This window comes from Notolepis coatsorum, assembly GCF_963971535.1.
Source record: "Notolepis coatsorum genome assembly, chromosome: 15".
In the NCBI taxonomy this organism is placed as follows: Eukaryota; Metazoa; Chordata; class Actinopteri; order Aulopiformes; family Paralepididae; genus Notolepis; species Notolepis coatsorum.
Genome location: NC_140179.1, coordinates 95,714,856 through 95,741,504, shown reverse-complemented (window position 1 = coordinate 95,741,504; position 26,649 = coordinate 95,714,856). Strand labels below are relative to the sequence as shown.

Genomic DNA, 26,649 nt, shown 5'->3' with positions numbered 1-26,649 from the left:
TTTGGTTATTCATTTGTACTGTGCTTATTTCATTAAAACTGTATTGCACCTGAAACCGCTTTTGCCTGCCTTTTTAGAAATAATGTACTGGTACAGTATGTGAATGCTGTGGTCCACTAATGAAAACGAATACTTTTGTGTGAGTTCATAAAGAAAAGGTTATGTAGACTGGTATGAAATGAAAAATAGATTTCTTGTATATCCGCACAAGCTAATTAAACTGAGCTGATCCAAGGAAGCAACTAACTAAACGGTCTTGCCATCCCTCGATATATATACCTGTCAGAAGTGTCAAAAACCATAGGGATCTTTTTTCTGTGTACGTGATGGTCTTGTGCTGATGCTGAATGACCTGTGGAATGTGTGTGGGTGTGTTTCTATGTCTGGGTCTTACCGTTTTCTAATTAACCGTCTAAAGCCAACGCAACACTAGACATGTTTTGCAACAAACTGTCACAATCACAGCCCGGGCCTACCTGTCACATGGGCAGCTTCCTGCCGCAGTGTGTTCACACGCTGTCAACTGGCAGCAATTGACGCAGCTGAGAGTGATCCGCTCATCAACCCGTTCCGATATACACTCCACGGATCCTGTCGCTCATCGTCCTAGTGTTAACTATAGCCAACCTATGGTACGAGGACGTATCCTACCTTGCTGCTCTCTCCCAATATTGCCAATTGCTAACCTTTGTTCTCCCTGTGCCCATGGACAATCCGCTGCCGGCCTACGCTGTCTACCGAGACGCCGCCCGCCCGGACGTTCCTGAGGAGAACGACGAGCGCTCCTGATACCACATTCTGCGCCTTCCATTGTTGTACTTTGCCGCATGGTACCTATTGGAATAAATATCCTAAAACGCTCCACTCTCTCTCTCCCTCGCTGTGTCTCTGCTATTGGGTTCAGCTACCGCAGCCCCCGTAACACAAACATTAAATATCTTTGGAACTTTTTATGATAAAGACTTGCTTGTGAAATAAGGGACCAACAGTGCTCCATACAGTGCGAAAACAGGATTTTAATGCCGTGAAACTGTGTATAAATTGTTTACAGCAAATCCCAAAGATTTGGATTATTCATAAACTGTTCATTTATGTAAATTTCTGGTTGGCAAGCAAACAAGTGTTTCACATCTCATCCTCAGTCAGACAGCGAAACAAACTGGCCAGCATATCATCTTGACTTGACATTTAAAAAATCTCCTGTTTCAAAGCATAATTGAGCAAAACGCTGACCCGTTTAACAAATTATGACCACTTATTAATAATCGTTTCATACAGAATATAACACTGTGCGAAGCACACGTTTCACATAAATATAGGACTTTGCTGCAGTCGCGCTCGCTGTGTGACTCCGCGCGAGGATGACCTGCTTGTCTTCCGATACAGGCTGTTTATGATCACGCAGAATTAGGACTCGGGTGCTGGGAGGGTAAACTCCATGCAGAATCATTTGCATTCACACATACAGCTCCTTCAAATAATGTACAGTTAAAGGTGCGATAGATAAAAAAAAATTATGTAGAGTATTTTTTAAACAAATACATCCACAGAGCTTTTAGAAAGGTATGGAATAAAAGTATTTATTTTCCCCAAAAATAAGTATCGATTCGTGAATTTCACGTACATTCGTGAATGAATGTTGTTGTTTACATGTTGCATGTATGTATCCCCTCCCTACTTCCCATTTCCCCACATAGAATGCACCTGATTGGATAAATGGCGTGCTGGTGCACTAGTGTGACTGGTGGTTGAATTTGATCTAAGGTCAGCCTTTAAGGTCAGGAGTCCAGTGGCATGTGGGAAAGGGGTCTATGTGTGAATAGTGTGTGTGTGTGTGTGTGTGTGTGTGTGTGTGTGTGTGTGTGTGTGTGTGTGTGTGTGTGTGTGTGTGTGTGTGTGTGTGTGTGTGTGTGTGTGTGTGTGTGTGTGTGTGTGTGTGTGTGTGTGTGTGTGTGTGTGTGTGCGTGCGTGTGTGTGTGTGTGCATATTTCCTGCACCCTTGAACTGAACCGGTCATGGATATGGTGGCTTGTGGTTTTTAGGGGTTAACATACTCGCTTGCTTTCCATATAGGGAGATGTTTTTACCCACAGCAGTAGGTGGGGGAGAACACATCATTGAAGTGCAAAATACGCTGACAGGCTTCAAACAGGATGTCACTTATGGAGAACATCATGGTACTCTCTACACACAGAACAGCATATTTCATGGACCTTCTTATTTTTCATGTAGATCAAATATAAGGTTATCGTTACCCGATATAGTACATTTCTATTAATATGTTGTATCAGTACATCTAAATTGATTATTCATTTCCAACAATACTCTGCATTTAAGCCTCAACACTTAACATGCCAGGAACACACCAACGTTATGGACAAAAGTCTTAACTCAATCAGTGCCAGCCATTAGACGGGGCCCGCTGTAGACTTAATATTACGTGGCCTGGCACTCAACCGCTGGCGAGTAAACACGTAATATTACGTGGTTGGCCCCGAATGAGTTAAAGGAACACGTCAACGTTATGGACAAAAGTCTTAAAGGAACACGCCAACGTTATGGACAAAAGTCTTAAAGGAACACGCCAACGTTATGGACAAAAGTCTTAAAGGAACACGTCAACGTTATGGACAAAATGTATGGACAAAAGTCTTAAAGGAACACGTCAACGTTATGGACAAAATGTATGGACAAAAGTCTTAAAGGAACACGCCAACGGTATGTACAAAAGTCTTAAAGGAACACGCCAACATTATGGACAAAAGTCTTAAAGGAACAAGCCAATGTTATGGACAAAAGTCTTCTCATTCAGTGCCAGCTACTGTATTAGCCTTGGCCTTGTAGCTAACGTGCCAGGTTTCCATTACATATTTTCACTGTACGTCACTATGTTTGGATAGCTATATCTATATTCTATATTATATCTATGGGGACAATACTATGGTCATTTGACAGTGACTTTCTTCCGTCCAAGATGCAAAAAAGAGATATTTTTTTCATGCATACGTTCGCGCGCTATCCCATGGTGAATATAAGTATAATTTCAGAGTGATCTGGGATAATTCCCGAAAGGCTGAGTTATAGGGCGCTACATGAATTCTACTATAAGCATTGGCTTTGCTCGCCTGGACACGCTACTATTTCCAAATCAAATGTATATAATAGGTATTATGTTTCATCATGAATGCATGAAAGGGGGGGGGGGGGGGGGGGGGGGGCGTTTTTTGATGCTTTGATCATCACCAACGGCATACGTTGTGGAGTATGTTACACATGGTCGTTGCGATCGTGTTGAAATCATGGTTGGATCAAAGCAGGATTGACGTCATATAGTCCTTACCTTCACTAGGAGGTACCCCAAAAAGAATATTCTAATTGTCTGATCCCGATCTCCAGTATTGGTGTCCATCGTGTCGCCAGCATAATCCACCACAACACATGCATCGGGGGCATTGGACGCTTTTCAATGTGGTCGGGCGATGTGATAGACTCGCCTGACCCAAAAAACTGCGCCCGGAGGGATTAAAGCGCAACAGGTAACGTAGCTCTCACCTCCATAGCCATGAAGTGCTTTGAGAAGCTTGTGAAGGGCTATATCTGTTCCTCCCTCCCCATCAACCTGGACCCCCTGCAATTTGCATATCGCCCCAACAGGTCCACGGAGGACACCATAGCCCATGTGCTGCACACAGCAGCATCACACCTGGACAAGAGGCAGGGGAACTATGTGAGAATGCTGTTCATCGACTACAGCTCAGCATTCAATACCATAGTCCCCGCTAAACTCATAGCCAAGCTCAGGGACCTTCCTGACGGGTAGACCCCAGGTGGTGAGAGCAGGCAACTGCACCTCCTCATCCATCACCCTCAACATAGGGGCCCCCCAGGGCTGTGTTCTGAGTCCCCTCCTCTACTCACTGTACACACACGACTGTGTGGCACAGAGGAACAACAACACAATCATCAAATTTGACTGATGACACAGTAGTGGTGGGCCTGATCTCTGCAAACGATGAGAGGGCCTACCTGGAAGAGGTAGAGAATCTGTCGCGGTGGTGTCAGGAGAACTAACTCTCCCTGAACGTCAGCAAAACAAAAGAGATGATTGTGGACTTTAGGAGGTTGGGGGTCAGGGACTACAGCCCCCTCAGCATCGACGGGGCACCGGTTGAGAGAGTGAACAGTTTTAAGTACCTCGGAGTCCACATATCCGAGGACTTGACATGGAGCAAAACAGAAAGAAGCATTTCATATAAAAGTATTCTGTATTTTTGTATGACAACTAATAAAGAAACTAACTAACTAAAACTAACTAACTAAACTAACACAGGGCAAGATATAAGGTTTCAAAGGGTGCTCGATACTGCCACCTAGCAGGATGCGGCCGGTATTGCACTTTGGCGATCTCAGGATGATTCCCTATGGTAACCCAGAGGTCCGTGTGCCTGAAATGAATAAAAATATCGAATAAAAGAAATAACGATGAAAACCCGACTATACTCAGGTCTGGCGCTGAACGGTTGGCAAGATAACCCAACTATCCTCGGGTCTGGCGCTGATTGAGTTAAAGGAACACGCCAACATTTTGGGAAATTTGTTCACCGTCTTCTCCAGAGAGAGACAAGAAGATAGATACCAGTTTGCTCTCTGTGCATTCAGTAGAAAGCTATCTGGCTGCATGTTGAATGGAAGCGGACAGTGCCGGTTAGCCTAGGCATTGTCCAACTAACACCTGTCCCGAAGGCTAACCGGCACTGTCCGCTTCCATTCATTGTGCTAAGCTAGGCTAACGTGCAGCCAGATAGCTTTCTACTGAACGCACAGAGAGGAAACTGGTATCTATCTTCTTGGCTCTCTCTGGAGAAGACAGTGAGCGAATTTCCCAAAATGTTGGCGTGTTCCTTAGCACTCAAAGTGATTTATTTGAAACTTCAGAATGTTACCTTTCAAAAGAGACCAGACTCATGCATGTGCTATTGCTCTCCAGGACATTTATAACAAGCGTTGCAGGGCCAAGGCTAAGAGAATAACCAAAGACTGTAGTTACCCAAACAACTGCCTCTTTAAACTGCTGCGGTCAGGCAAGCGCTACCGGAGTCTCATGGCCAGTACAGAAAGACTCAGAAGGAGCTTCTATCCCCAGGCCATCAGGATGCTCAATTACTCTATGTAACAACCCATCATCTACACTCATTGCACACACATCCACATGCACACACTCACTTTTAAACAAACACTCACTTTAGACACTTTAACACACTTTATCTATTATTAAAGAGATTTGCACTACATTCATACCTCATTTGCATTTGCACCTTACCTTAAAGTTATGTACCTCATTTTCTGCATTGTACCTGTTTAAAAATATTTACTCACTGCACAAGATTGTACCTAGGTTGTACTTTAGATTGTATATTGTATTGTATATTATTATACATATATTATATTATATAGTATATGTATATTCCTCTTTACTTACTTTTTGACCTACTTTTTTAAGCATTTCACTGTAAAGTAAGTGTATTTTATTGTGACAATTAATAAACAAACTTGAAACTTGAAACTTGAACTATAAGTATAAAGTAGGGATGTCCGATATTATCGGCCTACCGATATTATTGGCCGATATCGGCATTAAAATGTGATATCGGAAAATATCGGTATCGGTTTTCAAAAAAATATATATTATTTTTAATATATATTTTTTTTAACATTTCTATAACCTTTATTTACCCAGGCAAGCAAGTAAGAACAAATTCTGATTTTATTTATTGTCAAAAGTATGCATAATGTTGTGTTAATTCCACAACAAGAGATAATGTAATGTTAATTACCTGAAATTATAAAAAAAAATTGGGGGGGAAACCCTGCATATATCGGTATCGGTTGAAATCGCCTGATATCGGTATCGGAAATTAAGAGTTGGACAATATCGGTATATCGGTATCGGTAAAAAAAAAAACAATATCGAGCATCCCTAGTATAAAGTATAATAATACGCAAATTACTTTGGGTATGCAATCAACAGCCGTTTTATTATGCAAAATGTGCCCGACTATTAAGAGGTTAAAGGAACACGCCAACATTATGGGAAACACACTTACCGTCTTCTCCAGAGTCAGACAAGAAGATACATTTCCTCTCAGTGTGTTCAGTAGAAAGCTACCTGGCTGCTAGGCTAAAACTTGAGGATAGCTTCCTACTGAACGCACAGAGAATAAATTGATATCTATCTTCTTGTCTGACTCTGGAGAAGATGGTAAGTGTGTTTTCCATAATGTTGGTGTGTTCCTTTAAGACTTTTGTAAGACCAGTAATCTGTGCCTCGAGTGTTATAATTTCTCTTGAAGACGTAACATGGTTAGTGAAAGTGGATATCCTAAGTGGTTGTCCTAAGTGGTTGTGCTAAGTGGTTGTCCCAAGTGGTTGTCCTAAGTGGCTGTCCTATCCTATCCTGAATGTCAGAGATAGGAAAGAAAATTCATCTTCAAGAGAAAAAAAAAGTCGAATTGCAGCCAGGTATCTTCACATACATTATCTGTGAGTTTTAGATGGAAGATAAGCTTGTTGGAACTTTCACTTGTAAAGCAGAATACAGTTCCGTTGTTCTCCGGTGTACACAAACATTGCCAATGTAAACAAACTTTTTTACAGCCACAATATAGGCCTTACAACTATTCAGCTGATCATGCCAATTTGAGAATGAAATTCCTGTTTTTCACTTTTGATTTCGGGTCTACCCGTTTGTTTATGTTTGGATCACGGATCGGACCTTTAAGCTGTACAGTGACATGAGTCTCCCATGTGTAGCCCTAGAAATGTATCTGTTTGAGAAGCTTTCTGGACACATACAGTCTGGATGTAAATGATTGTTAATTGAATGGCATTTACTTTTTATGTCTCAGAGACTCAGTAGAGATTTATGGATGGTCATCCATTCAGAACAGTCCTTTACAGATAAGTCGTGCTGCTTTACAGCAGGCTGGATGTCATTATCTCATGTAGAAACAGACAAACTGGTGTGAATAGTGGTGAGTACATTTCCCTTCATAATTAATAAATAAGACTGCTGGCTTTCCATTGTCAAAAGCTTTATGTCCGTTGGTTGTGTGTCCTTGACTATTTTAAGCTGTTCAGCTTCTCAAAAAGAAAAAAAGAAAAAGACATCAGTCCTCTTAGTAACTATAGGCGCTTATTTCTATGTTGCCCTTCGACGTCTGGAGAAGGTTGAAGCAAAGCAACTACCGGAGGTTTGTGGAAAGAAACAAGTCATTTGAGAAAATGTCAGCCAGGTTTTGGTGTGTAGCTCAGTTCCCAGGGGTGCTAATGATCTCCTGATGATGAATGCCGATGCCAGCGAGTGCTCGGTACGGGTGCTACTTAAGTGTGGTGTGTTTGACACATTGATCGCGGCACCTTTAATGATAGATTGAAGCAGTGGATTGGGACATTTCTGGGACTGCCCTGGACTTGTTCTCCCTTCCTATTAATAGAATACTATAGAAACATTAATGATTATGCTCCTTCAGATGCCAATGCATATCAGGTCTCTCAGCCAGGCAGGACCACTCACTGAGCTTGCTTTTTGTCACAGTGTTGTCATCTCGTATTTAAAGGTAATATGTGGAAATAAGATGCAAACAGCTAATACACGCCGCGCACACTCTCGCATTTCATTACGTGTGTCATGCCGCTCGGCTCAATTCCCGGGCCGATTTTGATTCTCTGCGCTTCCTGTTGGCCACATCAATTGTCGTCGTTGTGTAGCTCTCTTCGTCGCTATGCCAACAATGAAACCATAGCCACAGGAAGTAAAGGTGCCGAGGACACCCCCACACACTAGTGGCTCAGGTACAAAAAAAATTAAAGACTACTCTATAGACTTTTACTGTTTGTAAACACAACGATGACGTCTCCAGGGACCGTCTGGATGAACGCGCGTGACGTGCGATGGCCTGACCTGATGTGTTCGATTACTTTTGACTCGTCGAATGCTTGCTTCTAGAATGGCCCTGGAGGTTTTTTTTCCCACCAGAAAGACAGATGACTGCAATAACAGTCATATGCGAGGGCTTTAAACAGCAGTTAACCCGACCCAGCTCTAATGCTCACTGCAACAGACAATGAGAGGCGCGGAGACAACCTTAAATTGCCTATTTCGCGAGAAAGATGTGGGTGCATGTTGTACGCAGAAGCAGAGGCAGAGTTTTGTACACGATGACATTGACAAATAAACGGTCTATTAGGCAGCAAAAGTAACATTCCATTGGTCCCTGCCCCTCGGTTCAAAAGCTCCCATAATTCACCAAGAACACTGTATGGTATTTTGCAATATAAAACATTAAAGGGGTAGTTCACAGAGTAATATCTATCCATCCAGATCGTTTTGGTGTGATTTGTCTAGTTTTGGAGATATCTGCCGTAGAGAATATTGTGATATTATTCAGGATACACCATTCTGTTTTTAATATTGTGATATTATTCATGCTGTGATGTGACTGCCGTCCATGTTAGTTTACCTTCAATGGAGAAGTGCATTAAATAATTTTAATGCAAAAAAAGTGTCCTCTGTTCTTTCATTTCAGCATGGTCTATCGCAGAACACATTCCATTGTGGGCAGAGTGTATGCTTGGTTTCATTCCAGCCTTGCCTAAACACCAGCTGATGATTTCACTAATTGGCTCACCTCTTCAACTACAGTAACTCACCTGGTGCAATGTATAGTTAAAATGAAAACTTGCCCCACGATGGAATGAGTTTGAGACCCCTGGGCCCTCATGCATCAACGTGTTCTACGCACACATCTGTGCGTAACCCGTGCGTACGATCATTTCTAAGCAAAGAGTGGGATTCATCAATTTCGATTTGAACTTGACTTCGTGCGTACATCTACGCACATTTCAGACCTGGCGTACCTAGCTCCCAGTGGTAGAATATATTATTACAACAAGGAAATGAGCTTCTGTGCATAATAACACTGGATGTTCTGTATGAACCGTAGTTCATTATAGTTCATTGTAAGATAGCAACAGTAGTGTAATTATGGTCAAAACCCTATAAATAGCATTTGGAATAATAGATCTTTCTCTCAGAATGAATGCAGCATGTCATATATGTTACGATGAATTGAAAATGGGGGACCCTGATGTAAACAAGACGAAAGTCTTTCTCTGGTCCCCTTAACAATTGTATGTATTGAGCTGTACTGTACTGTACCCATTCTGCAATCTGTTAATAAAGTTTTCATTCATTCATTCATTCATGGTTTATATAGCGTTATCGGAATATACGGGGTGTAGGCTACTGACTGACTGCGCTCCGCGTAGCTTGATTGATTGATTGATTGAAAAGTTTATTAACAGATTGCAGAATGGGTACAGTACAGTACAGCTCAGTACATACAATTGTTAATTGGGGATGCAGACCAACTTTCGTCTTGTTTACATCAGGGTCCCCCATTTTCAATTCATCATAAATCATAAAGCTCAACTCGTTATTATTTTGCGCACAGACCGCCGAAACACGGGAACGTTTTGATTATATTTAAAAGGCTTTACGTTAAACGAAACAAGTGGAATTTCGAAGCTGTAAGCAGAATAAGTCATATGAATATAGTGTTCTTCCCCCTTTTTACTGTACAAGAAAGAATAGAAAACGCATTGCAATGACACCATGCAGATAGTGGACAGACTATATGATGGGATTCAAGTTCATGTATTGAAAGGCAGGATACATCATACGTGCAGTGAGATTCATTGTTCTATGCTCTCGTATTATATTGTTTATATAGGCTACCCAATACTGAGGGCCCTCATGCATCAACGTGGACTTTGAACTTGACCTACTTCCACACGTAAGCACGGAATGTAGAACTAGCGTACGCACAGGGAAGTCGGCATTCATCACACGTGCGTACGCAGGCTCTATGGTCCTCCGTGTTGATGAATACCACTTTGTTCTACCGTCAATGCTCGTGCATGATTATCCATATATGGTCATGAAAATGAGGAAACACCCCCCATGGGATGTGAAATAATGGACCGACCCGAGCGGGACTCCGAGAAACTCCACGGAGAATTCACTGCTGTCGAACCAAGAAGACACTATCGCGTATTATGATTTATGGGATAAATAAAAGGCGGACTTGTAAACGGTGATGTCAGATATCAACGGCCCCCTAAAACCATTGCTGCAATTCTGCCTGGACAGCTCAAAATACTAATAAAGACCGTTCGTTGACCACTGTTTGGCGCTGGTTGTGTGTCATTATAACCGTGCTGTATGAATGCCTTTATTAGTTGTGTTCGATTGGCTATATGATTTTTAGAGGCATCTATTTTGTTGTCGGCTAATAAAGACCGCGCTGGAATATGACTGCCTTTTCCCGTGTTGTTTGATTAATACCCACGGATTAAAGTTCTCCTCAATTCTATTCCAAATCGCGATGGATCTCCCGTCAATTTTCTACCTGCTGCATATGATTTCTAGAGGCATACTACAATCTATTTTGATGTCAGTATTGGGTAGCCTATATAAACAATATAATACGAGAGCATAGAACAATGAATCTCACTGCACGTATGATGTATCCTGCCTTTCAATACATGAACTTGAATCCCATCATATAGTCTGTCCACTATCTGCATGGTGTCATTGCAATGCGTTTTCTATTCTTTCTTGTACAGTAAAAAGGGGGAAGAACACTATATTCATATGACTTATTCTGCTTACAGCTTCGAAATTCCACTTGTTTCGTTTAACGTAAAGCCTTTTAAATATAATCAAAACGTTCCCGTGTTTCGGCGGTCTGTGCGCAAAATAATAACGAGTTGAGCTTTATGATGTCATATATGTTACGATGAATTGAAAATGGGGGACCCTGATGTAAACAAGACGAAAGTTGGTCTGCATCCCCAATTAACAATTGTATGTACTGAGCTGTACTGTACTGTACCCATTCTGCAATCTGTTAATAAACTTTTCAATCAATCAATCAATCAATCAAGCTACGCGGAGCGCAGTCAGTCAGTAGCCTACACCCCGTATATTCCGATAACGCTATATAAACCATGAATGAATGAATGAATGAAAACTTTATTAACAGATTGCAGAATGGGTACAGTACAGTACAGCTCAATACATACAATTGTTAAGGGGATGCAGACCAGAGAAAGACTTTCGTCTTGTTTACATCAGGGTCCCCCATTTTCAATTCATCGTAACATATATGACATGCTGCATTCATTCTGAGAGAAAGATCTATTATTCCAAATGCTATTTATAGGGTTTTGACCATAATTACACTACTGTTGCTATCTTACAATGAACTATAATGAACTACGGTTCATACAGAACATCCAGTGTTATTATGCACAGAAGCTCATTTCCTTGTTGTAATAATATATTCTACCACTGGGAGCTAGGTACGCCAGGTCTGAAATGTGCGTAGATGTACGCACGAAGTCAAGTTCAAATCGAAATTGATGAATCCCACTCTTTGCTTAGAAATGATCGTACGCACGGGTTACGCACAGATGTGTGCGTAGAACACGTTGATGCATGAGGGCCCATGGTCTATCCCTTTAAAAAAAAATTACTTTAACTTTTTAGTACTTAAGTACATTTAAAAGGAGGACTTTTTGACTTTTACTCAAGTGTGTTTTGATACTTTGACTTTTACTTGAGTCAGATTTTGAGACGGTACCCATACTTTCACTTAAGTATAATTTCTGGGTACTTTTTACACCCCTGGCCCTCACTGAATGGCACTCAGTTTGTGGCACTCAAAGCACAAACATTTTTAATTTGAAAAACGCAAAATCAATGTCTCTTTCGAGAAATCATGACCCGGTTACTCATAGACCTTGTTGTGAGCATTTTCATGTAGGAACTATTTTCTACCAAACTACCTGTACACCCACCAAAGTAATTAATGTCCAAAACTAGGCAAATCACCCTGAAACGATCTGGATGGATAGAGAACATGGTAAAGGGGAAAATATGTTTTATGGGTTTCTTTTTTGGGGGTGAACTGCACCCTGTAATCAGCTTGAAATATTCTTGGTGTTGATCTATCTATTCTTGCTGCTTACAACTATGAATAAATACAATTATATTGTGTGCTATCCAGTTTGCTTGATCCAGCCAAACATCCCCCAGGTACCAGATGTTCCACAGCACACCAGCCAGGGATGAGTTGAAGAAATATATAATAAATACATAATAGTAAATAATATTTGTTTTGGAAAATATCTTAGTTTGATTGATTGATTGAAAACTTTATTAACAGATTGCAGAATGAGTACACTACAGTACAGCTCAATACTAACAACTGCTAAGAAAGATGATGTTTACATAAGGGTCCTCCCTTTTCAATTCATCAAGACATTTATGACATACAAGACATACAAATATACGGTACTGTGTAAGAAAAAGATATCATAAAAAAATAAGATATACATCCAAAGGGGAAGAAACTGTACATTGGAGGGGGTTGGGGGGGGGGGGGGGGGTAGTCATGACAATACTGACTGTGGAAGAGCCAATTGAGAACCACTTGTCTTGTCAACTGGCAGTTGGCTACTTGGTCACTCTGTCACTCTATTGGAGGATAATTATTTTTTGACCAAGGCACTCCCACAGCACCCCAACTTATTTTTTTAAGATAATAAAAAATGCATGTTTTGCAACATGTCAGAGCTTAATATTAACAATACTCCAACATTCTGCTTGTAGTGTGTTTAACACTGTTAATGAGTCACACCAATTGCAGAATAAAATACGATTCAACTAATTGATATAACTGCTGGTCCTCCAAATAATCATTTCAATGAAAATAATGAATACAGTAGGTAAAATATTAAGAATATTCATCATTTAAAAACACAAAAACACAAAAAATGATAACTTCTGCTTCCGAGAGCAGAGAGAGAGACGCCACTCTTTCAGCGGGAGGGACATTCGTCTACAGAAGACGTCCATGCTCAGTTCATCATGTGTGCGCTGGCCAAACTAGTGTGATCCGTTGGTAGATCATTCTACGAGTTAATCTTGGTCAAGATTAACTAGCAGCTGATGGGCGACTAGGTGGTGTAGTGGGCAAGGCGCTCGCCATCAACGCTGGAGACGCTGGGTTCGAATCCAGCTCTCGGCGTTGCTATCAGCTTGGCTGGTCGTTCATACTAACACAATTGGCAGTGTTAGGGGTGGGAAAGCTGATGGGTGGGTCCTGGGCGTTGTGGACAGCGACCCCTACAGTTCGGTCGGGGTGCCTGCACAGCAAGGGTAGGATCTGAAGGGAGGTAGTGTGACCTCCACACGTTACACTCTCCTGGTGAGAATCTGCGCTGCCAGGCTGGCTGCCGGCTGGCTGCACATGCGTCGGAGGAAAACATGTGACAGTCTCCAGCCTCCCGGACCAACAGTAGGGGGGAGTGCGCAACAACCAGGAAGGGGGTTGGGAATTGGCATAACGACTAAACAGTGGGATGGGAGAAAAATCGGAAAAAGGAGGGGGGGGAAAAGATAATAAAAAAAATTAAAAAAAATAGCAGCTGATGCTGTATAGAAAGTGAGAGCTGGATCCCGGAGCTAATTGTAGTCTTCATTCATAGAAATATTTGTTAACAAATGAGAATCGAGGGGGAAACACTATTCCCCGTTTGTGCTTGACAAAAGTTAAGAAACATATCATTGCAATGTAAATACTTGCATGCAGTAGCAAGTATAGCTTATTAAATTTAAATATGCCGGTTTGATATGCCATATTAAAATATGAACAGTAGGCTATATGTGTTTAATCAGCTTATGAAAATTTTTCACATGTAATTAAATCAAGTTTATATAAGCTGTGTGTAGTAGATATTTTATGTAGAATTAGAATGTGAAATGAGCAGGTTGTGACGGCACCCCTGGACAGTTATCACAGCACACCAGGTCACCCACTTTGGGAATCACTGCTCTATTGGCTCGGGACTATTTAAGTATATACCGTAGGTTTTTTGTTTTCTTTCAGTTTGTGGAGAGGAGACCATGGATGTGTTCTATTCTGTTTGTGAGTACCTTTGAGTTAATAAAAGACTAATTTGGGTCATTGTAGCCAATAAATGACTAGAGTGAAACCTTAGCTCTTTGGGATTTGTATTTTTTTAGGGGCATGGCAGAGAGGCACAGCCACATTAGCGAATCCTTGCATCCATTACTCCGAAAAAAACAACAGGTCACATGAGACTATAGTTACGTGGCCAGTTAAGGGTTTTGCCATTGAACTATAGTTACGACAGAATGTACCTTTACTACGGTAGTAGTTTTGCTTGGGAAAAGAAAATAATAGGATGTGCAAAGTTTTGGAGGAATTTGCTGTTGATGGAGTGGGTAAACTATTCCTAAATCATCAATCTCCATATTGCTTTAATAGAATGCTTGATTTAAACTAAAACATTACAAACATTCTAAAAGCACTGTTTGATTTAGACCTTTATTTAGTATTTTCTAGAGCTATTTTGCACTTTCTAGTTTACCCCTAAAGAAAAAAAGCTGGGAGATACAATTGGAAATATGTTCCTTCAACCAGTTAATCTCCAAAAATGATTAATATTTAAAACTATTCATAAGTCATCATTATCTTGGCCACAATTAGCAAATCCGAGGGTTAGCAAAACTAGGGTCAAACCAAATAGTCTGTCAGTCTGTCTGTCAGAAAGTATTTATTAATCCAGAAATTGCAAAGAATTTCTAGTACACTTACTTTTATAACATTGACTTCTAACAATCTGAGTCTTACAGGATTAATAAATGAAAATGAAATAATTATTCAAGTTAATTAACGTTCACTTTCAACGAGTGTCTAAATGGACAGTCGCTTAAATCTCCCATTTAGGAGATGTATCGTGAGGCGGCGATGACGAGCTTGTTTCTGGGGGGAATGCATTTTCATGAACACCGTGTCGTGATTGGTCCGTTCGGAGGCAGCTTCCAGGGGCGGGACATTCTACCCGATTCACACTTTCGGCCGTAGTGCTTTACCAGGCTTTATCTCACGAGATAAAGCTGGGAACGAGGTTAACGTATATCTGCGGAAATATCCCTCACGTCATATATGGTAATTTCCAGAATTTCATTGGCTACAAAAACAGTCAATCATTTTCACCGTCAGAGGTGACTGGTCCGGTCACCGGGAGGCGAAACCGGAGGTGGTAACTACTGACGCTCGTTGGCTGTTTTGTCATTTGTAACCCGAAATTGGAGGCACGTAATACTAGGCCAAGTAGGGTCTCAATCAAAACGGCTGCTTTCAACCGATGTGTTAGTTGATAAAGAATAACACAGCGTGACGGCGACAGACGAGGGCAAATGTACCTCAACGTCCGCCTGTTAACCACATTGGAATTCATTGTAGGTCTGTTTTACAAAATTATTTTAAATGATAAATTGATTGAACCACTTAACCTCTTAAGCCCTAGAGCCCTAGGCCTCTTAATTTTCAGAAAATTTGCCTAAAAGTACATACCCAAGTAAATGGAAGATTGCTCCACTTCTACAAGGTCCATTTGTATGTTCTTGGTATATAGGGACCTCAGGGAATATATTCACAGTGTCAGAAATATTGTGTCTGTTACTATGCTTGAGTAAAATGTAATGAACCAAAAACAAAAATCATCTTTGACGGTGAATAACATTTAGCCACTGAGTGTACAAAGAAATCGAAGCAAATTAATAAAGGGTGATTTACAGTTTTTTTTGTAGATACAGTACTGAATTTTGCCAGCCGGACACATGCAATTTGAAATATGAATATAGAATATAGAATATCAGGCCTATAAATGACGTTATTATGGCCAAGTCATACAGTACATCTATGTTTCGGGACAAATCGCCTCATTCCAATGGCAGAGTTCAATCTGGATTTAGTACCACCAGGCGCCCATAACAGGGCAGCAAAGACCGTGAATGAAATCTACTTCAAGTACAGTTACTTTTTCATAATATAAGCTCTGCCATTTTTCATCATATTGAGACGCATTTCTTTTCTAGACGTTCACAGAACGGTAAAAATAAATAAATAATACGTTCTATTTTATGACAATGACGTTCAAGTTTGTTCGACCTGTGAGATATAATCACAAAAATAACGTCTGAATTATTCGCAAAGAATATTTTTCACAGCTTTCACAGAGGCTGGTGTGAGCTGGGTAGTGTAGTTTTATGAAAGCCCTGTCTTAGGACTACAGCGCTTTCATGATGCGTTATTTTCTCGCGTCTAATGCATCCCGTTTCCGCCGGGATGCACCGAGATATTTATGAACTCATATTTAGCTAATAACACTTAAATTCATTGGTAAACAAACGTAGTGCTGAAAATATACACTTTGACTGCTGTTTTAATAGGGTTAGGTTCTTTACTCTTGGCTACATTTGGAGAAAAAAAACACAATATTAATTAATACAGACTGTATTGATCTATTTATGATGTGAAATAAATCTCGGCCCTAACCCTATATGGCTTATGGGGTTAAGCATCGGATGGCCCGACGGCGAGCCACCACGCGCACGTGCGCACATCGTAGAACTTTGCCGTCGTCTGCCGGCTCCAGGCTGCGTTTTTGCTGATCAACCAATACGTTGTTGGAAAGTTTAATTTGCCGCCTTTCAATCGTCATCCTACTTAACCTATTGCATGCTTTCAGTCTCGAGTTACAAGACGAAACATCCGACGAGCGTCATTTGACAAGCCGCTCGGACAAGTGACCACGTCCGGTTTGGCCGGGTCCTGAACAAAACAGTCACCGCTGATGGCGAAAATTATTGAGCACCTTTGTAGCCAATAAAATTCTGGTAACAAGTAAACAGAAATGTGAGTACACAAAACTTTAACTTTTGTAAAAGGTGTTCAAACCTCTGTAACTCTATTTCATTAGCACTCAAGAGTGATTCTTCTTTGTTGTGGAAGAAAGATCAGAATATTTTCTCATGCATGTGCTATAAGTATAAAGTATAATAAACCTTATATATACACATTTTATCTATAGCACCTTTAAACTTGTATTTTCATAATTTCACCCTTAAATTACAGGACAGTTCTCTGTTTCGGCCGAAGCAGTTTTAAGGTATATTATATGAAGAAATGACTGTAAGGTCAACAGTATTCCCTGAGACACACCTAATAAATGTAAGGCATTTTGAACCAGGGGGCTCATTTCTGTTCATATGATTTCTAAAGGAAACAATAATCTCTCAGGTGTGTTGACAGCAGTGGCAAAATCACTGTATAGCACAACCGTGAGTGTATTACTGCTATTATACCACTGTTTTATCAACAATTATATTAATAACAATCTTATGTTTACTGTTTTGCTATTGTAGGATGGAAGTGTAGCAGTGAACAGAAGGCATTGCTAGGTTACAAGTGCATTCTTGTTTGACTGTCTACAACTGCCTTACACTGTATAACTGTATAAATAATCATAACTACTAACTCTGTATGATAGCATGTACAACAATGCTGTATATACTGTATATATATATATTAATATTTAGACTGAATATACCTGTATATACTCCTTTCCATATACCCACCTGCATATAACCCATATAACTATATATCATTTTTTTTCTGTCTGTATATACCTACCTGCATATAATCCTTTTTACATATCTGTATATAATACTATATCTATATCTGTACATATCCCTTACCTGCTCTTACTGGTTATAACGCTGGCCATTATGACTTATACCATAGTCTTTATAGCTGTACCACTGTACATAATAATACTATAACACTGTGCATACAACTGATAGCACTATTACTCATTTATACATTTGATATCCAGTTTACACCTGTGCATTGTATATTGCTATTTCACCTTACTGTGACATTTGCACTCTGGTTGGATGCCAAACCTCTTTTCGTTGTACAGTACTTGTGCTGTATAATGACAATACATTTTAATCTAATCTAATCATTACTAGGAGATATTTTATTTTGGCTTTTGAAACGTCGCTCAGCCAATCACAATGCAAGGTCTGAACTAACTGTGTGGTATGATATTATGAATTCTTTATTTTAGGGATGCTCGATATTGGCTTTTTTACCGATACCGATATTCCGATATTGTCCAACTCTTAATTTCCGATACCGATATCAACCGATATCAACCGATACCGATATATGCAGGGTTTCCCCGTCCAAAAAACTGAATAATTTCAGGTAACTAATAATTTCACTGGATATATATATATAACAAATATTGTTTTTTTTTGTTTTTAAACCGATACCGATATTTTCCGATATCACATTTTACTGCCGATAACGGCCGATAATATCGGACATCCCTACTTTATTTGAGTGGTGGCTGTGGCCGGAGCAGAGTAGAGCCACAACACACCAATTAGACCTTAAACTATGCAATTAGTTCTAAATTCCTATGAGTATTGACTGTTTAAGATGGGCGGTCAGAGAGTCCCTGATGGTTCTGGAGAGGATGTAAACAATGTTTCCTTTATCGGTAATCCATGTGGTCTGATTCTATAGCAGACTGAGTTCCCAAATGGCAAACACTGTAATTCAGACTAAAAGATCCGTAATGGATCTGTAGATCTAATATAGTTTCTCATAGGTTTATGTAACAGGAAGAGAGTGTCCACGGAAATAATATGATCTTTTCTTCTTTTTTTTTAACCCTTTGGAGTGTTCTCTTGGAACACTATGTTAGTGTTGGGCCAGCGCCGGAGAGAGACTGGCTGAACCTATTATCATTCTGCTATAAGGGGGGGGGGATTCTCTGGCTTGTTTGTATTTCTTTAAACCAATCAAAACCAATAATTGCGATCGAAATAGTTGGCCAATGGCATGATTATACCCACGTCTTTATTGTACACCAACAAGAGTTAAAGGTCATCAAAATGTATACTTCCTGCACACCACCTTACTCTTAAGCTAAATGTACAGTAATACACAAGCTTCAAATTGACAGCAATACTTGGCAGAGCACAATGGCGCTAGATGTAACTGCATGTCGGGCAACGGCGACAACGCGTATAGGTATGATGGTCGGAGAGAGGAGCCGCGACAGGCCCACGCAGAAGTCTAATTCGGCCTTTAGTTGACTGCCCGGACCCCCTGCTGGCCTATAGGATCCTACCAGAACCAATTCTCCTGTCTCCTCCCTACTACTGTGTGTCCCTCTCAACCTCTCCAGCAACTCCATAAAGAAAACGATAGCACAAAGAAATTGCACTTTCTAAACTTTCTGGAGTAAACATCCAATTACACTGAAGGACAGTACTATGGGAGAGGGACTTCTGCCTATATGCTCGCTGAGCCGCTGACTGACAAGAGAGCAAAGTCCAAATGCCTCCTCTAGTTCATTCTCAAACAAATTCAAAAAGACATCACGACTGTCAAAAGCAGAAAAGAATGTGTGATGGTACAGAAAATGATGCTGATTTAGCTGAGAATGAATAAAGAGAATGTGAATCTGAAAATATATTTCTTTCCCATGCTGAAAACTAGCCAGATTTACCACCACTCCTTCAAAAGGTATCATTTTACCTTTTCATGTCTTCTCTCTAGTAAGAATTGTATTCTCTCTGTTCTTGGACGTGTCCATTGGGTTTATTTTCACCCCCCCCCCCCCCCCCCCCCCCGAACAATAATGGGTTTACAGCAACAGAAATAACACCCGGGGGAAATCAAGCGCTGCCGCAGCCGATCAGATGGAAATGGGAACGTGCGTGAGATTATTCTGATCCAATTCCCAGTGAAATGATGAGCGCCTTGAGCGAGAAGCGCTGCCAATCAAAGGCCACAGGCACAAAGCGCCCCGACTTCCCCTCTAATTGGCTGACGTGAACGAGGAGACCTCCGTGTTTTCTATCATGTCCGCCAATGGCCGGACGTCCGTGGAACCGCAGCGCCAATTACCTGAGTCAGTGTATCGTCAGCAGGGGCTCGCCGTGTCGAAAACATGTGGGTTGCCCGTCCCTCCCCCCCACCTGTAATGTTGCTGAGTTGCCATAATTGATCTCCCCGGGTCGACTAGTGATGGCCTGACAACACTCTTAATGAGACAGGGGGAAAGGAGTTTGAATTGCACCTCAAAATAGCCATTTCAAACCAATCACGCAACCTCTTTGTGATCCCTTATGGTGGAGCATTATGTTATTCCACCGCACACCTCACATGTCTATATAAAAAGTGGAGGAGCACAGAGGAAATGCAACAGCACACTAATCTTAAAAAAAACCAGTAGTGTAGAGGTCTAAGCACCCGCCTTACCACCGCAGACCCGAGACCGAGTTCGTCTCTACGAACACAATTGGCAGTGTTCGCGGGTGGGAAGGCAGCGGGGGTATGAGTCCTGAGGGACTTCTGCCTACATGGAGCAGTACCTCCGGCTTGGTCAGTCATCCCTATGAACACAATTGGCAGTGTTCGCGGGTGGGAAACCAGTGGGGGTATATGAGTCGTGGTTGTTGCAACAGCGACTCCTACTGGTCGGTCTGGGCGCTTTTTCAGCAGGGAGGGGATCTGAGGGAGATAGCATGAACCTCTGTGCATGCTATGCTCTCCCAGTGCAACTCCTAGCTGTCGGGTGAAAAGAAGCAGCTGGTGACTCCAAATGTATCGGAGGAGGCATGTGGTCGTCAACAACCTCCCCAGACCGACAGTAGGGTGGCGCAACGACCAGGAAGGGAATTGGCATACGACTAAATTGGGGGACGGGAACAAATGATGGGGTCAGACTGTTATGGAGAAAGGAACTTGAGAGAAATGTGGGTTTTGTTTGTACTCACCTCTGGCACCTTCTGCTGGAACCGATATCTCCCACAGAGTGATCATACAGACCATTAAAAGTAGAGCCCCTTTGCTTCCGTTCTGCGTGTATCGCTCGCTCATCCTGACACACAAAGAAAGAAGAGTGTTACAGAGAACTTGTGTTACTTTGCAGTGCTTTTATTTCATTACAGGGGCATCGGTACCTCATTCGAATTAAGTATTTAAACGTTAAAGGTGCTATAGCAGGGGTTCCCAAAGTAACAGTGTCAGAGAGCCGCGACCCCCACTATTATAGGAGGTATACATTTTTTTTTTTTTATTATAATATATAGATATTTTTTTATAAATGGAAATGTATGGTTGAAACATGCAAACGTTCAAACGCACACACACTAATAAGCATTGGAGGCTTTTAACCAGGGCCGGACTGGGGAAATCATTCAGGCCAGGAAATGTAGTGCGAAATATAGCCCCAGTCAGGCCACTTTTTAAGCGGGGGGTCCCCCACCAGGAGATTTTGTGTTACAAAGACTTAATTTCCTGCATTCTGGTGCAGGATTGTTTTTATTTGTACCCTTTAAATGTCAGTGTTTGTGATGACATGACTGCATAAAAAAAAAATATATATATATATATATATATATTTATTTTTTGGAAATCTTTTATTTTTATTTTTTTGATCATCTGGCGATTACTCTACATACAATTGTTATCTATAGCACCTTTAACAACTATTCCAACATTCAGTGTTGACAGAATCTGGCATGGTTTCTATCTTTAGCCTTTAAACGGCGTGGTTTATTATTATTCACATGTTAAACAGCAGCACATGAGTTCTCCTCTCTCTGAGAGGCAGGTGGAAAAGAGGGGGAGGAGACATCTCTTTATATACTCGCCACCTGGTGGTATCATGAGTGGCTCCGCCTAGAGCGCCCTCTAGTGGAAACAGTTATATATGCAGTTAGACAGTTACTTGCAATCCTACATAGAACCTCTAACTTTAACATTCAGCAAGTATCACAAGTATGTACCTAAACTGCACCTCGTCCATTTATGCCTTGCACTATATAGTATTGTATATTAGTACACTGCACAGTATTGTATATTGTATGGTAACTACGTCTACGAACATTGTACATATGTCTAAACTGAACACTGTGACCTCTTTTTTTACTTCTAATTTTTACGATGTTTTTATTTCATACTTATCTTGTCATGCACAGTCTCTGGAGCGCAACAGTAAGAAGCATTTTGTACAAAAGTATTCTGTACTTCTGTATGACAACTATTAAAGAAACTTGAAACTTGAACTTGAAGGATACTTTAAAAAAATATATTCCCTCTCGCTCTCCTATTATTCTCCTATTCCTATTTTTATAAATGCAACGTCTTTCTTCTCCTTCTCCCTCTCCGAGTGGAGGCCCCTCACTGCAGGAGTTCCACGAGCGGGAGGCGAGTCCTCTGCCACTCTGACCAGACGCGTGCGCCTCACGGGGGCACAGGTCCTGACAGGCCCGCAGGCCTTCGCAGCGGAGAGAGGGGGGAGCGTGCATGAGTGGCTCTTCTATCCAGATTTAACACGTCTGTGGCCTTGCTCTCTCTCTCTATCTCTCCCTAATGAAGTGCAGTGAAGCTGGGGCGGCGAACGCACTACATAAACCATCTGGCACGGCTTGTTATCCTTGACAGGAAATGATCAAATTTCGAATGAGACACACAAGAGGTAATTACTGGAAGAGGTGAGGTATCATATGCCACGAGCATACTCTGTTACAGGCCTCGTTTACGCCTTTCTCCGGCCGCCACCTCAAGCTGCATCTCCGCTTTGGCTCATTGACATATATATTGGATAAACCTCACGGGGGGCTCTCAGATTATTCATGTATTAGTTAGGTTTATTTTTGTCAAAACCGCCGCACCTGACCTTTACCTCGTCACGGCGAGGCGGCAGAACACTTGAAATCAGGGAGACGTGTTCAAAACATCTTTAATCTAACCAGCCGTACAGTACAAGGGAATGTCTGTCACCATGACACTGCAGACTGTGACAGCACAAACACAAAGGTCAGCCTCCCCCGAAGCACAACACAGTTGTCAGCCTCAAACAAACCCACCACCACACAGTAATCAGCTCCTTAGCAGTTGACAAACACGTGGCAAATTCTCATCTTTACTTACTATACAGATATGTTAGTTAATTAAGAAGATATCAGAGAAACGTGTATTATTGATGAGTACGATGTCCTCCAGCATGTCGATGCCCATCATGGAGAGACAAGCTGCTCGGAACAGAGCTAGAGAAGGCGTCCCTATTTTATTGACATGCGTGATCATTTGGATCACAGAAACAATATACAACTCTCTCTAGTTTAGGTTAAGGTGGGGCGTGACACCTCCAGTTAAGGTTATGGTTAATAAATAAATAAATAAACTTTTAAGGTGCACATTCTATACAATATGGATACCTTCTTGCCATGACCAGCGTAGAGGGAAGTGGCGGCTGGTCCATAGAGGGCACTAGGGTGCCCCCCCTAGCAGATTGGATTTCATTATTATTAGGCCATAAGGTGAAGCCTGTTATCGTTTCATCCCGTTCGCACCTCAGGGGACTACGCAATTTTCAATCTGGGTGAAAGATCTATTGGTGTAGATTTAGGAATAAAAAGTTCTCCATTTACAATCCTGCCGGTTTTGCACAATTATCATTTTAAAGTCGGGACTAGATCTTTCCTCACGAACGGATACTTGGGTCATCGTGTAGTTATATTTCATGTAAGTGGTGCGAGTTCTGTCACGTGTCTTGCGCTCGACCAATAGCAGCCTTCTTTTGCCAGGATACGGACGTCGGATGACAACAAATTGTGTAAACACAGGCTAGCATGACATCCACGGAGTAACGTTACATCTCGACGAGTACAGAAGAGGACGAAAATCTACAAAAGACACCTTCTAAAGTTCACAAAAAGGTTTCTAAACAATGTAATATGCATCTCACGTCCCTGTACAAGTGTACAAGATGTTACACAGACACGTGGGATACATATAGAAACTGCGTCGAACGGTGGCTTAACATGCCAGGCGAGAAGTGAAAGTCCTCTGAAAAAACAGGCCTACCAGCTTTTGCCGGCCCTGTACTTCCATTTCTGTGCATAATTTGCAAGCAAATGGACAAGTAAGTGACTGTGAAAGGCAAACGCAAGAGGGACCATGGCAGCAAACTTGTCTTCATGTATGGAAAATAAGCCTAGCAACACTAATATGAAAAATACACTATTTGATGCTGTGCTGAGAGACAGTTTAGCTGTGTTTTTATAGTTTACATAACTAGCATTCTAGTTTTCTTCAGATACTGTATGCCATCTAGTTTTATTGTTACGGTGCATGCTGTAGCTCTATTGTCCTAGTGTGTGTGTGTGTGTGTGTGTGTGTGTGTGTGTGTGTGTGTGTGTGTGTGTGTGTGTGTGTGTGTGTGTGTGTGTGTGTGTGTGTATGGTGGGGGGTGAGTGAGGCCACAGGCCTGCTTGTTGAGTTAATGATCAAATACAATCAAATAAATTCTCAGTCACAACACACACATCATGTCATTTTCCAATTTTATTTAAAGGCCGGTTGCTGAAAGCTGCCCAGATGAAGCAAGACACCAGCATTATTTTGCATATCCAAGAAAAATACTGTGGCCTTGGAAGTCTGTTACAGAGAGTACACCATGCAGATACTGGGACCTTAGAAGAACTGCCCCCACTTATGCAGTTGCAGCAAACAAATAAAACGACTGATGAGTCTGTCGCAGTAAACCAGCACCTGCTAATGCGTCTGACCATTTCACTTAGCTGGTTAGTGCGGTCACCCTTGTCCTCAGGGGAATATAACTCTCTATGCCCCTGACAAGTGACACCTTGTACCAACACTGCAAAATGGCAAATGACCAAGCAGCTATATAATGAGGCATTCATTGAAAGCTGTAATGTGTGCCCCATCACCCATTGGCAATGGGTGGCATTTCGAGGATGGGGAGTTAACAGTGATCTGGATGACTACAAATCCGGCCCCTGATAGTGTGTTACAGGATATCTTGCAGAGAACTTTTAACCCAATGTCCATGATGGTATTGTCTATGGAAAAATGCATTCAGAATGTAATCCCCAGACGTGGGAACGAAAATCATTTTCTAGACACTTTTCAGGCTTCATGTTGACAGAATCCGGCTATAGGGCGACAATAATGTGGTCAAGAGGCATGGTTTCTATCTTTAGCCTTTAACTGGCGTGGTTTATTTATTCACATGGTATGAGCAGCAGTTCTAGAGTTCTCCTCTCACTGAGAGGCTGGGGGGGAAAGATCGAGTAGGAGGAGACATTCCTATTTATACTCGCCACCTGGTGGTGTCTTGAGTGGCTCCGCCTAGAGCGCCCTTTAGTGGAAACAGTTATATATGCAGTTAGACAGTTAATAACAATCCTACCTAGAACCTCTGACTTCAACACTTCACCTTATGGCCTATATAGTAGATTTCAACAGCAAAAAATATAATACATTTAAAAAAAGATTTATAAATAATAATTACTCATTTTAAGTATGTTTGTGTTTAAAATGCACAATAACGTGTAATATATAAAATATAAATCATTGTTTGTGCTTCCTGTTCATCCCCTCTCTTCTGGGGCGCTAGAAACATCACCCTGGGACTGGGCATCAGTGCGCAACGCAGCCAATTGAAAAATGCACAGGGCAACATAAATGCACCTAGCAACAAAATGTTGCCAATCAGCGTCTTCAAATATTATGCCTAAAGGGCGATTCATTTAGCGCCCCAAGCAGAGTCATTGGTGTGTTAGTTGATGTGATGACGACAATGATGAACGCAGGGACTTGAGAGGCAGGATTTCAGCTTCCCCCCAAATTCAATAATATCTCTTCTCCAAAAGCCATTTGAGAGGAGAAATTTGGTAGAGAAAATACAAAGATAAAAGAGCTCGGCGCAGACATCACGTCCCCAATCACGTCAACCAGTAAATATAACTAACGCTAATAGTTGTTGTCATCGGAAATTGATAATAATCACAAGATACATTCAAACAGTGTTGGATCTAACAAAATGGACACATTTATAGAAAGTTCCAGCCCGGACCACAAAGCATCTCGAAGGGTTAACGCGACGCGTGACGGCTCTTCCAGTTCTACCGGCAGCGGGAAAAAAGCGAGTCTCAGCTTCTGGGTTATGATATTATGATATGAAAATGTAATTGTGTGGGCGGCTAGGTGGTGTAGTGGGCAAGGCGCTCGCCACCAATGCAGGAGACGCTGGGTTCGAGCCCAGCTCTCCGCATTGCTACCAGCTTGGCTGGTCGTTCATACTAACACAATTGGCAGTGTTAGGGGTGGGAAAGCTGATGGGTGGGGATCGGACGTTGTGGACAGCGACTCCTACAGGTCGGTTGGTGCGCCTGCGCAGCAGAATCAGGAAGCGACGGGGGCGGCGTGTCCCTCCCACGCAGACCCCCGCCGCTGAGAGATCGCGCTGTGCAGGTGAAAAGATGCAACGGCTGCCTCCTCGAGTACCGGAGGGGACACATGATGCAAGGCTTCGTCCACATTGCAGCCGGCTTGTGGGAGGCATGGCCTAACAGCGTTCGAGACAGGGGAGGGTAGAATTGGACAATACGAAATTGGGATGGGAGAAAAATAGAAAATGGAGAAAAAAGTAGTTAAAAAAAAAAAAAAGTTCCAGCCCGGACCACAAAGCTTCTCGAAGGGTTAGCGGCGCGACGCGCGACGGCTCTTCCAGTTCTACCGGCAGCACACAAAAAAAGCGAGTCTCAGCTTCTGGGTTATGATATTATGATATGAAAATGTAATTGTGTAATTGTAC

At 41.7% G+C, this 26,649-nt stretch overlaps 1 protein-coding gene across 1 annotated transcript in view; it reads right to left on the bottom strand.

Moving 5' to 3' along the window:
• The window catches only part of LOC311241904 (chemokine-like protein TAFA-2), a gene marked incomplete at both ends in the record, with an annotated part of 62,256 nt that extends 41,356 nt beyond the window's left edge, over positions 1–20,900 (bottom strand). Inside the window, one exon of the mRNA XM_084330849.1 lies at positions 20,798–20,900. Coding sequence (XP_084186975.1) covers positions 20,798–20,900 — 103 coding nt within the window. The remainder of the gene's footprint in view (positions 1–20,797) is intronic.
• Between the last annotated feature and the right edge of the window lie 5,749 nt (positions 20,901–26,649).